The following is a 17,383-nucleotide window of genomic DNA, read 5'->3' on the forward strand; positions in this document are numbered from 1 at the left end:
TCTGCCTCTGACTTCATTGACAATAGATCAATGGGTTTCCCAGCCTCCAATGATAGGAGAAGTAGGGACATGTGATACCACCCAAGCAAGGTTAAAATGTCTCACTGTCAGACACTCACCTTGGGAGCTATAAGGAATGCCAATTCTACTGCAGTCTCGAACCATGTCCACAAAGCTGGCAATTTTAAATTCTTCTGCAGCTTCCTCATCTTCATACTAAAGAGGGAAATTGAAAGGAAAACAGGCTCTGTTAAGACATCATGCAAAGTCCCATATTTTCTCTTCATTTTATCAGAGTTACCCTCAAAGAACACTTATAGAAGACTGTACCCAAGAGGGTGTTTCCAAAGCCACATTTTGTTTGCTGGTCGAAAACACTGTCATTCCCTTACCTCACACCAATGCCCTCAAGTTCAAGTCAACTCAAAATGGACCAGAAATCCAAATGGAAGATATAAAACTTGTCCTCAAAAATTCCCCAAATACTTACATGGAAAGGATTCTTGATGTATATCAGGACACAATTTCCATGAAATCCTAAATCTCAAATCCCAATCTGATCCTAGCCTAACCCTTGAAATGGGCCCAAAGGGAAACAGAAACAGATACAAAGAAATCTAAACACATAAATATCAGAAAGCTTATCTAATTCTCCTGGAGTAGTATGTAGGCACTAGCCCCCTGAGAGAATGTGTGCAGGCTGGTAATGAAGCAGGGTCAGAAGGCAGCTTCATAAGCCTATACTAAGCCCTGATTTGAAGAGTTCCTTCTGTCTCCTTCAGGCGCACAATTTATCCATAAGGTAGCTGCATAATGAAATATAAGAAGTTCCACATTCTGCAATTTGATTTTTTTAGGGGGACTCCTGTTCCAGATCTACACTTTCTTGAAATAATATTCTTAAGAGTGTCTCTAAGTGCCTATTCTATCTTTTCTCCTTACCTCATTTTCAGTCATGCAGTGCAGATGCAGATTTCTCCAATGTGCCACACAGGGTAAGAGATAGCGATAGTTTACAGGATTACAGTACAGATGGACACTGTCTGACTTAATTAATATAATTACATCTGTAAGAGAAACAAAATTAATAAGACACAAGATTGGTAAAGGCATTTTCTTTAGACAATTTCTGCTCACACAGTTAGTAAAATCATTAAAACGATTTAGCAGAGACAACATAACAAAACTCTAAATTGAAAATTTTTTAATCTGGCAGTGCACTACAAAATGACTAAAGAGCAGTCAAGTGTGGACAGCAAGGAATTCCTCGTCCCCATGTGACGTTCCCATAACTGTGGCTCTATAGAGATGGCAATGCAGGTACAGGATAAGTAAAAAGAACATCCTTCAGGGTGTTTTGCAAAAGTGCTGCATAGTCAAATCTCTGGTACCAAACTCAGCTGTGTACTTCACTGCAGAGATAAATTCCAAATAGACACTCCACAGCCTAAAGCAAGTGAGGCAGGAAAACAGTAGTGAATATGTCCAGTGGCTAGTTCTCCTACAGATGTCAGTGTCTAAAGCTCTTGGCTGCTGGCTCACTGGGCTCAAGGGACATTGTCTGTTAGCTTTGGGAAGGGTTATTGTGTACAGGGGTGAACTCTATACACAGGAAAGGCTGGAAGGAAGGAAGGAAGGAAGTAGAGGCAGGTGGACAGGGCTTCTAGAAATAGATCAGCAGCTCACAGATTTAAGGACTAATCACCCAGGGGTGGGTCAAATAAATAAAGCAACCCAGGAATGCAAATAAACTCAGAAAACTAAAAGAAGAGCCATGGAACGGGGCAGGACTATTAAAGCAGTTTGAATACTGAGAAAGAAAGCAGTCGTAACTTCCAGAAGAAAAGCAGAGGCTCCATCCCATGGCTCCTCAGAGAGCAGACCATTAACAAGATGACATAGGGAAGTTGCTGGAGGAGGTGGCTGAGGCAGAAGGTTTAGGGTGATGCCAACACAGTAATACAGTGTGACAGACCATAATCCACAAAAACATGAGCCCAATGAATACTGACCATAGCTAACCATACTGATGGGTGGCTCTTGAAATAAAGTTCCACGCCAGTGGCCTTTTTAAGCACTCTGAGCTGCACACCTGGTCAGACCCAAGATGTTCTAGGGAACACAGTATGGAGCAGCTTCTTCACTGTTGACTGTTGGGTAAGGCCTGGAGTCCAAAAGTGGCAAGGGGTGGGAAAGGGGCCCCCTCTCATCTGCCAGCTTTCCTTACATAGGCCCTCTAAAAGCGCCCTGCCCTAAATCACATGTACCTCGCCTGCTGAGGAGGGAAGAATCTGATGTCACTTAGAGAGCCCAAGGCTTTCTGTGTAGAATATACTCTGATACAGCAAAGACTTAAAAAGAAATATTACAATAGCTACTAAACCTAATTAAACACTCTCAGGATTTCTTAAGACTGATGTCATCACTGTGAACAACATTTAATATAGTACATAGGTAAGAGAATTGGATAAGATGTAAACTATTTTAAAAGTTTCTTTTTAAAAGTAAGTCCTTCGTGTTGGCCTCTTTTCCTCTCACATAATAAATTAGAGACTGAAATGTAGAAGCATAAATCTGGTGATCTCAGCTTTCCAACTACTTGAATTTAAAAGATAAATTTATTATTTTTAAGAAAATGCTCATTTCATAAGCGCCCATTGTACCAGGTGACAGGATAGACAAAGGAAAAAATAGTGCACACCTTTGAGGATTTAAACCATTTCCTTAATTTCAGTGCTACAATGTCCTTAGCAATATTGGTTGCAGTGAAATGTGTGGCCGATATGAGCATCTGTCTTTTTATAACTCTTTAAATGAGCTGCCAGGATGAAGTCTTTCCAAACCAATAGATGCTGTACAGTGTAAGGAAACTTTTTTAAAAAAATAAAAATCTGAAACTGTATTTGAATTGAAAAAAATTTAATGGCAGAAATAATTTCAGCTTCTTTCTGCACTTCCAAAAAAGAAGGAAACCTTAAATCATTCCACAGGGATAGATACTATTAAAGAATTAGATACTCCTATTCTGTAGATAGATACTACAGAAGAATTTTCACATATAGACCAGGGTTTCCCAACCTCAGCACTACTGACAGTTTGGACCAGATCATTCTTTGTTGTGGGGGGCTGCCCTATGCCTTGCAGGATGTTTAGTAGCATCACTGGCCTCTACCCACTCTGCCTAGTTGTGACAATAAAAAATGTCTTCAAATGTTGGCAAATGTCTCCGGGAGGATAAAACTAACCCCAGTTGGGAACCACTGTACCAGATCCTCACAGTAATATTATATCAACATCAGATGTTTGCTTTCATGCGTCCCCCAGCTGCTTCACAAGAGCTTTCTGTCTCTTGTCCAATTTGATTTGTCTATTCCTATGTCTCCTGACCCGTCTGGCAGACAAGTCATGATGCTAAGTATGTGATATCAGAGATAGCTCCTGGGCATCAGCCCACAGCAGCATCAACACAGGGTGAGTGTCTCAGGGCTGAAGAAAAGGGAATGTAAGCAGAAAGCCTTCATTGTAGTCACGGGCATCGTCATGAATTAAAGTCACACAGGAAACAATTCCCAAAGACAGAGCAGGACAAAGAGCCCTTGTTCCTAAGCTGAAGATCCACATGAAGTCTTCCTTGTAGGAGTATCCTGCAGGCTCATCTTTGACTCACAGCTGAAAGTGCTTTCATAGGACAATGCACATAATCTGAACCTCCCACATGTAGAGGCAGTAGGCAATTCAGAGAACTAGTATCTTGTCAAGAAGATATAAAGCCAAACACTGATGCTTACTTTTTTCTCTACAGCAGAATTACCCAGTGAACATATTCTTGACAACTACTTGTTGTTAGTCTCTAATCATTCAGCAGGTGACCTACAAGAGCATATTCCTTAATATATCAGCAAAGAAGCAGTTTTTTATTCATAAAAAAGTAAAAATTTATTGGGGCTTCAGGCTATTTTAAATTTGATATGTTTCCATAAAAAGACCACGAAAAAGGATCTGAAGAAAAATAATCGCTATTACTTTTCACACAGAGTTTACCAATATGTACTTACCATCTAGAACTTCTTCAGAAAACCCTGTTTTCTCAAAATCACTGGTATTCTGATTGTATAAACCAAACAGAAGATAATTTGCCAGCTCTCTGCAGCCTTCATTGTACCTGCTATCAATTCCTGCAAGGCAAAGACGACTCTGATCAGCTGTACTATGGGGAGCAAATGAGCCCAAATAGTTTGTTCCTGCTCAGCAAAACCCTAATGAGTAAGTAAAAGGCAATAACCTAGACCAGTCTGTACCAGAAACCAAACTAAGCACCTCTCTGTGAAAGAAGCAGGCCTCAGCATCAAGTACCCTTACTTGGATTCAAGAGACAGTCAAACAGCACAGATTATTGAAACTGTTAATTGCCAAAAACCAATTCTTAAGGATAGAAGAAATCAGAAAATATAATTTAAGTCCTATCATGGCTGGTTAAAGATTCTGAAATATTTTCAGTTGGAATAGGAATAGGTGTCAGGAAAATATCACTTCTCAAAAAGAACTTTACCAAAACATGTGGGATCAACTAAAGGAGAATTAAGGTGATTTGAAACAAACTCAAAGAAGTGAAGAGGACAAGCGACTGGAACCACACATACCTAAAATTTCACAAATATTTATTAGGCCTAAAGCACTGTGCTGGATACTAGTGTGTGTGCTGGGCCTACAAATGGCCCTCATGAAGTTTATAGTCCATTGGGTTGGGTCAGAAATAAAAAGGAAATGAAATAACAACTGCCTTCACTACTGCCTTTCAATGCCATCCAGGGTGGGCAAACTTTTTGACTCGAGGGCCACAATGGGTTCTTAAACTGGACCGGAGGGCCGGAACAAAAGCATGGATGGAGTGTTTGTGTGAACTAATAAAAATTCAAAGTAAACATCATTACATAAAAGGGTAGGGTCCTTTTTTTTTTTTTTTTTAGTTTTATTCATTTCAAACGGGCCGGATCCGGCCCGCGGGCCATAGTTTGCCCACGGCTGCCATAGACACATATACTACCTGATTCCTGGGTATCTGTGAAGGCCCAGAGCTCAGGGATATGTTAACGGCAGGAGTCAGCTGTCTGTGTGAGACTGAGAAGAAGGAGTTGCGGCAAAAGGAGCTCCAAGAATAAAAATATGGCTGGAGCCTGGGAAAAAGAGCTGCCAATGGTCATTCAGACCAGTGAAAAGTAATGGTCATTCAGAGCAGAGAGGCCTCGGGACTGCCTATGTCAGAGGACTTCTAATATGGGAGGACTCCTTTCTCAGCTGCGATAAAAGCAGCACGGTGCTGTTCTTTCCCATCCAACAGTTCAGTGAAGGGAAGGGTGAAAAAGAATCAAAAGCAGGAATAGCCTGGCTTACATAACGCCAAAAGTTGAAAGGGCTACGAAGTTAAAAATAACCAGTGGATTGGATAGGCCTAGCATGTCCCCTTCTAAGGGTTCCAGTTACATAAATTGCCACATAAATTGCTAACATTAAAAGACTGACCATGTAAAATTAAAGATAAAAGAAACTATATGTAAGTACTGTGCTCTAATTGATAAAGTTTGTTTCCTATAGGGGATTATGGGTTAACAAATCTGATACTACTACACAGGTATACTGGAATTAAATGGATGGTAAATGGTAGGTGCCATGTTTCTCAGTGGTGGAATGGAAGTTTATAGATAAGATAGAAGAGGAGGCCCTAGCCGATTTGGCTCTGTGGATAGAGCATCAGCCTGCAGACATAAGGTTCAATTCTGGTCAAGGGCACATTGGCAAGAGGCAGCCAATCAATGATTCTCTCTCATCATTGATGTTTCTATCTCTCTCTCCCCTTCTCCTTTCCTCTCTGAAATAAATAAAAAAATAAAAATAAATAATAAATAAGAGGAGACTAGACTGATCCATATGGTAATGGGTTAGAGCTAAAGACATTAATATAAATTCATATTTAACTTAATTTAAATACAGATGATTACATAACATTTACAGATGTGCATATACACACCAGTTAATGTACACACATATATTTCCTTACTCTGTCAGCTGAGAGGGCCTGGAAGCAATGATATCCCAGCAGCAATGAGTACACTCAGATTGTTTTTTAATACCATTCTCCAGTAATACCATTCTTAGAGAAACGGCTGACTTTAGGACTGGAACAGGAACTATGCACAATAAGCTTGTAGCATCTAAGAGTGCCAGAAACTACAAAAGTACTAACAAACAAACAAACAAACAAACTTTGGAGGGAGTGTATCAAAGGGAAGGACATAGACACAGGAGCCAATTGAAAGAGCTCCAAATGGCCAAAGCTGGAACAACTTGAAGTAGGAAGTAGGATTATAACTCAAACTATAAAATAAATATCCACGAGTCCATATGGATACAAATGATTGTGTAAATAAATAAATGTGGGAGGAGAGAGAAATCTCCCATGCAGAAGAATTTCAATAATTTATGTAAATACTCCCATCTCAGGTGATGGAGCATAGCTCCTGGCTCCTTAAGAGTGGGCTACATGGTGACTTCCTTCCGAAGAGGACATAGGGAAGGAGAGCTGGAGAGAGTATTTCATAGTGCAGAGCCTGAAAACACTACCGTAGCCAGGTGATCAAGGCTAACAGAAACAGTGAAAAGTCATGCTGATAGTATGTATCCTTGATATCATGTGACGAAAATGGCATGTTACTTTACTGGTCTTCCACCTCAAAACTCTTAACCCCATTCTAATCGTGAGAAAGATAAGAAAAACCCTATTAGAGAGACATGCTACTTGATTAGCACTCCTGAAAACTGTCAAAGTCATCAACAAGGAAAGTCTGAGAAACTGTTACAGTCAATAGGAGCTTGAGAAGACATGGTAACTAATTTAACATGGTATCTTGGGGATGGGATCCTGGAATAGAAAAAGATTCTCTCTCATCATTGATGTTTCTGTCTCTCTCTCTCTCCTTTTCCCTTCCTCTCTCTGAAATAAATAAAAACATATTTTTTAAAAAAAGAATATACAAGTCTCAAGGGATTGAGCAAAGAAGAAAAAAAAAAGAAGAGAAAGAACTCAATGACATGGTGTAGTGATTGGAGGGGTGGGAGTGGGTGAAGGTGGAGGACGGTTTAGCAGGGGTGGGCAAACTTTTTGACTCGAGGGCCACAATGGGTTCTTAAACTGGACTCAGAAGAAGGAGTTGCGGCCGTGTTTCCCGACGTTGCCATGTTAACACTGCTGCTGGTGAAGGAGTGGAGGGGAGAGCAAGAGAACCCTCCGCTCTTTCGGCTCCGCGGGCCGGATAGAACAGCCAAACGGGCCGGATCTGGCCCGCGGGCCGTAGTTTGCCCACGGCTGGTTTAGGGGGATAAATGGTGATGAGAAAAAAATAATAAAGGGGAAAAAAATACAAGTTTCCTAAGTGATACTTTCACATAAAGTTCTGTCCTGAAGGTTTACTTTTTACCTCCATTTCACGCCCAACTTCAAACACATCAATTTCTGCAACATTGTAGTATTCCATATTCAAGTAGTCAATCTGATATTTAAAAAACTCTAATATGGTCAAGTGAAAATTTTAAAAATTAGGTTAACAACAATATGCATAAAATGTTCCCATTTGTGTTTAAAAAAAAGGTACAGTTGACAATGTTATCTCTGGGGTGTGGGAGTGGGTATCTGGGATGGTTGGGAAGCTCTGTTCATTGTTACTCATGTATTGTCTTAATTTTTAAATTATATGATATATTTTCATAATAAAAATTTTTAAAGAACAAATAAATGCCTAATTTTGCCACTCTGTGGCCCTGAGCAAGTCTGTTTAATCTCCTAGAATCTCAGTTTCCTCTTCCTTTTAAAAAAAGGGACAACACTGCTCCCTTGTAAGTTTGCTGTAAGGAGAAATGAGGTAATATGTACAAAGTGCCTGCTCTGTGGTAGGTACTCTCTATCTTACTGATATCTCACCCAATCTCATTTCAACAGCAATGGATTTCAGGGGAACAAGAGCAGGGGACTCTAACCCACGGCTGATCTCACAATGATACTATTATCAGTATCTTCCTGTGAACAGAAGCCAATTTGCCCCAGTCCTGAGTCCCACCTTGTTAAAAGCACTGACCTAGAATGCAGAGGATCCCATCGGGTCGAGACTTGCTGCTCTGGGTCAGGATGCTCTGAACCTGGCGGAGTCGGCTGCAGCTGCAACAGAACAGAAATCAACTCCCTCAGTACCAGCAAATGAAGGCATGAGGAGGAATGACTGCTAGGGATGGAAACTGGTCCTTGTCTGGTTTTGGTATCAAAACCACCAAACGAATAGGGAAATATTCCTTTCTCTTCTATTTTCCAGACGTAATTATGCAGAATTGGTCAGAGGACTAAGTCTGAACTGCTGATTACAAACTGGATGGTCAGTGGCTCTCTGGCTCAACGGAGGATGGAGCCAATGGCCTTCTCATGGTCAATGTTGAACAATACTGGGATTCAGCAGCTTAGCAGAAAGACCTCCAAAGACTTATTTCTGAGGATGATTGAAGAATTTCCACACTGATTTGCCCTAACTGTGGACCTCACCAATCTGTCAAAACCAAACACAAATGATCAAACAGATAAAAACAAACAAATAAAAAAACTGGTGTAAAGACCTAAACCAAGCTCTGATTCACCATCACAACTCTACCATAGAGAGTCTCACCACTGGGTACTTGCTCCCATTTTAGTCCTATTATTCCTTTGGCCTTAGGAATATCCCTTTCTTCCTAAACAAAGCACAAGGAGAGGCACTCCCAGGCACTGATATCACTTCTAAGGACCCATGCTCCCATGCCAACCCCTCCTCTTTACCAGCAGCGCTAGAGAGAGGTGCTCCATTTCCTGCTCAAGAATGATCCTTCTGCTGGGTCCCCCCGCCCCCCCCCCCCCCCCGCCTGCCCCATCACCTCCAGGTTCAGGATCTACCTCCATTATTAATTCCCTAACACTAATATAATTAATTTTTCCCTAAAGTCAATATATTTCCAGCCCTATCACATCATTATTAACTAAAGTTCTCCACAAGCCAACTATACTAACTGTTCCATCCATGACAACCAGATTGCATCCCCAACCCTCACTAAGTCTGCTCTGGTACACTGCCCTACACTCACCCAAGCAACTATATTTCCAGCTAACAATACTAATTCCCTTCCAGGATTCCTTTTCTCCTCTGGGTTCTTCCTGATATTCCCATGGCCCAAATCATCCACTCCATGACTTAGCGATCATTAGCACTGTCTTCCCTCAAGATCTTCACAATCTTCCATGTAATACCAAAAATCATGTAAAGACATTACCAAGAAAAATAAACAAACAAAAAAACCAACAGACCAATATCTATCATGAATATAGATATAAAAACCTTAATAAACTACCAGCAAGTAGAACTCAAAACATACAAAAAGAATTACAGCAGGTCCTCAAATAAGAGTTATAAAATTGATGAGAAAAAAAAAAAAATCAATTCCCAGCCAGGGCCACTATATGTGTGGAGTTTGCATGTTCTCTCCAAATCTGAGCGGGTTTTCTCCAGGTATTCCAGTTTCCTCCCACACCCAAAGATGTGCACATTAGGTGAACTGGTGTGTCTAATTTGTCCCAGTCTGAGTGAGTGTGGGTATAGGTGTGTGCATGACTGTAGCCTGCTATACAAGGGTGTCTTGTCCAGGATTGGTCCCTGCCTTGTGCCCTGAGCTGCCAGGAGAGGTTCTAGCCACCTGCAACCCTGGACTAAAATAAGTGGATTAGAAATTAATTACTTTACTTGTTTTTATTAATCTTTCTTAAATGTATGTATAGCTCACATTTACTTCAATGTTTAATATTAGAAGTGTTTTGAGTCTTTATTTGCAAGTTTGGTGGTTTTTGTGACCAGAAATATACCAAAGGAATTTAACTCTTGTTTTTATAAATTAGCCTATGGTAAAATTAGTCTTGTAAATTGCAGTTTCCAAGACCCTATCATTGATGCTAAGTGAGGATTTCCTTTATACACCATGACCAAGAGGGGGTTTATCCCAGGGATGCAGGGTTGGTTCATATGGGTAGATCGAACAATTTAATCCACCATTATGAAAAGCTAAAGAAGAAAAGAAATTCACACAACCATATTACTGATATAGAAAAATCATTTGAAAAAATGTAATACCCATTTATAATAAAAACACTCAGAAAACTAGGAATAGACAAGTTTCCTCAACTTGATAATGTATGTCTACAAAAACCTTCAAAGCAAAGTTTTGGATTACACTTGATGGTGAGTTTTCCTCTAAAATGAGAAATAAGAAAAGGATGTCTACTCTCACCACTCCTATTCAACAGAATACTGGAAGTTCTAGCCAATGTAATAAGGCAAGAAAATAAAAGGCATACAGATTGAAAATGAAGTAGGGAATATCACAGAATCTACAAAAAAAACTTCTGGAACTCATAAGTGAATTCAACAAGTTTGCAAGATCACTATGTAAAAATCAATTGTATTTCTACATAAAAACAACACATGGAAACCAAAATTAAAAGTACAATATTATTTAAATATAAATCTAACAAAACATGCATAAGACTTATAAACTACTTACTACAAAACACTGATAAAAGAAATCAAAGAATATTTAAGTAAATGGAGAGACATAATGTGTCCATGGATTGGAAAATTCAACATAATGTAGATGTCCACTCTCTCCAAATTGATATACAGGATTAACACAACTCATATCAAAATCCCAACAGATTTTTTGTAGACATAGATAACATAACTCTAAAACTTACATGAAAAGGCAAAGGAACCAGAATAGCTAAAACAATTTTTTTTTTTTGGCGGAGGAGGGGGTGGGGAGAACAAAACGGGGGGGGAGTCACTATATATAATGCCAAAACTTAGACAGCTAAAGTAATCAAGACTGAGTGGTATTGGTTGAGAGACAGACACATAGCTCAATGGAACAGTACAGAGTAGCCGTAAATAGACCCAGACAAATATAGCCAACTAATTTAGGGCAAAGCTTCAAAAGCAATTCAATGAAAGAAGTATAGTCTTCTCAATAAATGGTGTTGGAGCAAATGGATATATAGACAAAAACATGAACCTAAACCTTACACCTTACACAAAGATTAACTCAAAATAGATCATACATTTATAATTTTTAAATGTAAAAGTATAAAATCTTTAGAAAAAAATTTAGGACTCAGGGTTTATGAAGTTCTTTCTTAGACTTAATACCAAAAATATGAACCATAAAAGAAAAATATGATATATTAGACTTCATCAAAATTTTAAATGTTGCTTTGTAAAAGACCCTGTTGAGAGAATGAAAAGACAAGCTAAGCCCTAGCTTGTTTGGCTCAGTGGATAGAGCGTCGGCCTGCAGACTGAAGGGTCCCAGGTTCGACTCCCGTCAAGGGCACATGCCCGGGTTGCGCGCTCAATCCCCAGTTGGGGGCATGCAGGAGGCAGCCGATCGGTGATTCTCTCTCATCATTGATGTATCTATTTCTCTCTCTCTCTCCCTTCCTCTCTGAAATCAAATATATATATATATATATATATATATATATATATATATATATATATATATATATATGACAAGCTAAGATTGGGAGAACATATTTTCAAATCACATATCTGACAGTAGAATACATAAATTAATAACTCGCAAAATTCAACAGTAAAACATATGCAATACAATTAGAAAATGGGTAACAAGCATGAAGGAACATTTCTTCAAAGAGGACACAGAAAGGGCACATGAAAACCAGTTCACCACCATTATCCATTAGGGAAATGCAAATTAAAATCAGAATGAGATATTACTACACACCTATTAGAAAAGCTAAAATAAAAATGACAATACCAAAATTCTGGTGACAATTCAGAGAAATTGGATCATTAATATATTTCTGAAAGAAATTAAGGAAGATAGCAATAATGGAAATACATATGCGTTCATAAATAGGAAGACTTAATGTCGTTAAACTGCCAATATTATACAAAGAAATCTGTAGCAATATCTATCAAAATACCAAGGACGTTTTTGCAGAAATAAAACAATCCATCTTAAAATTCATATGAACTCTCAAGGAACCCAGAATAGCCAAATCAATGTTGAAAAAAGGACAAAGATGGAGGACACACTTCCTGATTTCAAAAGTTACTAGAAAGCTACAGTAAGCAAAGCAGCACTGGCTGGTGTGGCTTAGTGGATTGGAGCATCACCCCTCTCTCTAAAATCAGTAAACATGTCCTCAGGTAAGATTTTTTTTTAAAAAGGCAGTGTGGTACTGGCAATTTTTGACAAGGGTACCACGATCATTCATTGAGAAAGAACAGTTTTTTCAAAAAATGGTTTTGAGAAAACTGTATATCCACATGCAAAAGAATGAATTTGAAGCCTTACCTTACACCATATATACAAAATTTAATTTAAAATAGAATAGAGTCCTGGCCAGTTGAATGAACATTGACCTATTCAAATAAATGGTGTCAGAGCAAAAGGTTACTGGTTCAGGATCAGGGTTCACACCTAGGTTGCAGGCTCGATACCCAGTAGGGGATGTGCAGGAGGCAGCTGATGGATGTTTCTCTCTCACATTGTTTTTTTTTCTCTCTCTCTGTTTCTCTCTCCCTCTCTCTTCCCATCTCTCTAAAATCAATAAAAAATATTTTTAAAAAGAGTAAAGACCTAAATGTAAACCTAAAACCATAAAACTTTTATAAGAGAACATATGAAAAAACATATGCTTCATGACATTGGATTTGGCAATGTTTTCTGGCTATGTCACTGAAAGCACAGACAACAAAAGAAAAATATATAAATCAGACTTCCCCAAAATTAAAAATTTATGTTCACCAAAGGACACAACAGAATGGAAAGGCAACCCAAAGAATGGGAGGAAATATTTGCAAAATCACTTACCTAATAAGTGGCTAATATTCAGAATATATGAAGAAGTCCTAAAACTCAAGAAAAACAAAAAACCTATTCAAAATTGAATAGACATTTCTCCAAAGAAGATATACAAATGGCCACTAAGCATATGAAAATATCACTAATCATTATGGAAATGAAAATCAAGACCTCAATACCACTCCCACAAAAAGTAAGATGGCTACTATAAACACACACACACACACACACACACACACACAACAAACAAAAAACAACCTCAGAAAATAACAAATATTAGAAAGGATGGAGAGAAATTGGAAACTTTGTGCACTACTGGTGAGAATTTAAAACAGTGCAGCCCCTGTGGAAGAATATGGAGGTTCCTCAAAAAATAAAAACTAGAATTACCATATGATACAACAATTACATTCTGGGCATACAGCCAAAAGAATTAAAAGCAAGGATTCATGGATGTTTGTACATCCATGTTCACAGCAGCATTATTCACAACAATCAAAGGACAGAAGGCAAGTGTCTATCCACAGAAAAATAATAAACTATGGGGTATACGTACAATAGATTATTAAATCTTAAAAAGGACAGAAATTCTGGCACATGCTAAAACATGAATGAACCTTGAGGACATTATAGTAAGTGAAATATGCCAGTCACAAAAGGACAAATATTGTATGATTCCACTTAATGAGGTTCTTAGAATAGTCAAATTCATAATGACAGAAAGAATGGTGGTTGCCAGGACCTGGGGGAACAAAATGGGGGATTATTCTTTAAGAGGTACAGAGTTTCAGTTTTGTGGTGGATGGACAGTGGTGATTATAGCACAATGTGAATGTACTTAATGCCACTAAACTGTACACTTAAAAAGTAGTTAAAATGGCATCGTTTATATTTATTTTATCACAATTAAAACATTTGTTTAAGTTATAAAAAGCCAATCTCATGCAAAACAAAAATAACAAAGAGGGAAAACTCTTCTAATATAGAAGAGATTAAAGAATAATAATACAATGCCACATATGAAATGTAATATGATTTTAAAAAATACGTTTTTATTGATTTCAGAGAGGAAGGGAGTGGGAGAAAGAAACATCAACGATGAGAGAGAATCATTGATCTGCTGCCTCCTACACGCCCCCTACTGGGGATTGAGTCCATAAGCCTGGCATGTGCCTTGACGGAGAATCAAACTGTGACCTTCTGGTTCATAGGTCAATGCTCAACCACTGAGCAACAGTGGCCAGGCTGTAATATGTTTTTTAAAAAATATTTTTACTGATTTTTAGAGAGAGGAAAGGAGAGTGAGAGTAAGAGAGAAACATTGATCCAGAGACAGATAAGCATCAATCAGACCATCAAACCTCAGAGGGAAGGTAGGGGAGGGTGGGGGTAAAGGGGAGAGATCTACCAAAGGACCTGTATGCATGTATATAAGCATAACCAATGGACACAGACACCAGGGGGTTAAGGGCATGATCGGGGGGTGGGGGGGGCAATGAGAGGGATAAGGACACATATGTAATACCTTAATCAATAAACAGAGAAAAAAAATAAAAGAGCTACTCTCACAATTTGAAGAGAAAAAAAAGAAACAGTGATGTGAGAGTAAAACATCAATGTGAGAGTGAAACATCTATCGGCTGCCTCCTACTTGTCCCCTACCAGAGATTGAACCTATAACCCAGGCATATGCCCTGACTAGGAATGGAACCAGCAACTTTTTGGTACACAGGATGATGCCTACCAACTGAGCCACACCAGCCAGGACAAATGTAATATGATTGTTTTTTTAAAGTGAAACATCCATGAGACATCTGGGAAAACTTGAATGTGGACTAGGTATTTGATGATAGTAAGCAATTACTGTTAACTTTCTTGGGTGAGATGATATGATGAAATAGTAGAATGTGCTTTTTCTTAGCAGCTACATGAGGGATTACTTAGGAGTGAAGTGATGTCTGCAACTTACCTGAAAAAAGGGAAAGAAAATAAAAATAATGCACATATAGCAAAATGTTAAAAAATTGCTGAATCTAAGTGATAGGTATAACAAGCATTCATTGTACTATTCTTTTACCTTTTCTGTACTGTTTGAACATTTTTATAATACAAATCTAGAGCTGGAGATAAGGGGAACATGTGGAGTAACTTAGGGTTTTAGAAGTAGCATAACAGAAACTGCAAGACTATCAAGATTAAAGGAAACTTCTTTCCCTGGGAAATGACTGCCTGTCTCTCCTCACTTTTTCATGTTTTACATAAGACTGACTTTGCAATCATTCTCTACACTGGAAATATTTCATCAAGTTTGTCCTTTGGCCCATTTCCCTACCCATCTGGACAGTAGGCTACCAAGGTTACCAAGAACTCTTTGGTTTTCAAACTTACAAGAAGCCAGTGACAAAAGCATAAGTAGTTCATGTGACCAGGAAACAAACAGCTCCCCCACTACTACTGTAGAAAGCCAAGACAATACTGAACACAAAAACAAAGAGTTTCTTTTCTACAAGTATCCTGGCCAAATAAAGTAGAAGCATTGATATCTCTTACTTTCTTGTCAAATGGGTAAAGCTAAATTCAGTTCTCCTTTTCGTTTGTACATTTTCTTGCTCCCTAAATTTAATTTTTAACCAGACATAGTCTATTTGTCACTGAACCATTAAACTTGTTACTTACTGAAATATTTGCCTATTAAAAAAAAAGACCTGGTGAGTATATAGGAAAAAAACCACATCCATATTCCCAGCACCCAGACTTAATATTTTAGCACATTTGCTTTAATCTACAGTAGTGCCTTTTTAAATTATGCATATAAAATGTTAATTTGTTATACTTTTTGATGGAAAAAAAGAAATATTACATATAAAACTAAAGTCTTCATTGTTCCTCACCCCCCAGAGGTTACCATTATGAGTTTATGTATTCATCCAGACCTTTTTTTAATATATATTTTCACACATACACCAAGCCCACTCAGCAATAGTACTGCCCTCTAGCTCCCAGGTCTACCTGAGCAAAGCTAGCATATCCTGGGTAGACAGCCTCTGGTCACCCATAACTCCTTTAGAATATCTGCAGACCCAATACTGCAGTTTATGTTAAATATGCTGCTTGTATACTATACTTTAGTTCTAACTTTCCTTGGATTCAGACTCAGAATGTAGACGGGCCACAAGATGAAGAAACCAAAGCCTAAACAGAAGCAGTTTGCTCAAGGCCACAAGGCTGAATAAAGATTAACAGCACCAGACCCTGAGTGACCAGGTACCCCAACTCTGAACCTTTTCTTTCTGATATACCTCACCTCACTGATTTCCTGACAATAAAATTAGTCACAGATACAGTATTTTAAAATTCTGAACAATTATCTCTGTTCTTCCCATCTTTTGATTGATATGTAACAGTTAATTCACCACTCACTGCTTTTATAACAGTTACTGTATACACCGCCACGTTTATTTTCTTCTTTGTTTGTATTTCATTATCCTGGTTCCTTAGAAATGAAGAAAAAACTTGAAAATTTTATTTTTGCTTGTTTTTCCTCTGTAATTTATGCTAACCTTTTGATTTTCAAAACTCAATAAAAACGAATATATTCTCCTATGTATGTTCTGTGTTTTGAATATGTTACAAAGTGAATTCTCATACCAATCTGATTTACCTTATCATGGAAAACCACTGTGAACAATTTGGTGTGACTCTCTCACAGTAAAATATTTAGTCAGGTGAGTTTTTTGGTTTTTTTTTTACATAAAATCATAAACATGATATGCAGCTGTTCTGAAACATGCTCTTTCCACTTACCATTATACCTTAAGATCTTCCCAAGTTAGTCCATAGAGCCCATCCTCATTTAAAAATGATTGCACTGAATTCTTTTGTTTTTATTTAGCCAGCCACTAGCATTGAGCATTCAGGAATTGTACTATTTTGCAAAGCAAACAATTCTTCTTAAAATGGGCAACCTTAATACAGTCATCTTTGTCATAAGTACAGAAGTTTCTGGAAGGTAGAGACTTAAAAGTAACACTGCCAGGTTAAGAGGTATCTGCATTTTAAATTTTGATAGATCTTACCAAATTGTTTTCTTAAAACACTCATCTAGACTCTGAGAGCAAATCATGATGATGAGTACTTGGGGGGGGGGGTGGATAAGAGGGAGAGCGGGCAGGAATGGAACCAACTTTTTTTTGTATTTTGTATTGTATGTTTTTTTCAACATGTAACTAATCAGTATCTTGTCAATATAGTCAGCCAATGAATCAAAAAACAAACAAAAAAACATAAAAAACCCACTCACCTACAATTTCTCAGAATACCTGTTTCCCCACAACTTTCCAAACCATGTTGTCACTCTTCAACTAATGTTAATTAAGTTATATTCTCCCTAATCACTAGGTTGGTTGTCATATGTTTATTGATCAGCTATATTTTTCTA

General features: G+C 38.1%; 1 protein-coding gene across 6 annotated transcripts in view; it reads right to left on the bottom strand.

Annotated features, from left to right (window-relative positions):
- CUNH20orf194 (chromosome unknown C20orf194 homolog) overlaps positions 1–17,383 on the bottom strand; it is a 137,163-nt gene that overhangs the window by 112,225 nt on the left and 7,555 nt on the right. For 4 of the 6 annotated variants that reach the window (XR_004969914.1, XM_036321832.1, XM_036321830.1 and 1 more), the window contains exons 2-5: positions 8,127–8,206; positions 4,056–4,175; positions 943–1,067; positions 120–216 (exon numbers count right to left, since the gene is read on the bottom strand). Coding sequence is in view for 5 of the 6 variants with exons in the window: in XM_036321832.1 (XP_036177725.1) it covers positions 120–216; positions 943–1,067; positions 4,056–4,175; positions 8,127–8,206 (422 nt within the window). In the remaining variant the exon portion in view is untranslated. Of the gene's footprint in view, positions 1–119; positions 217–942; positions 1,068–4,055; positions 4,176–8,126; positions 8,207–17,383 lie in introns of those variants that run through there. The other 2 variants (XM_036321833.1, XM_036321835.1) reach the window with 2 other exon arrangements.

The sequence above is a fragment of the Myotis myotis genome, unplaced genomic scaffold, assembly GCF_014108235.1.
Source record: "Myotis myotis isolate mMyoMyo1 unplaced genomic scaffold, mMyoMyo1.p scaffold_m19_p_9, whole genome shotgun sequence".
NCBI lineage: Eukaryota > Metazoa > Chordata > Mammalia > Chiroptera > Vespertilionidae > Myotis > Myotis myotis.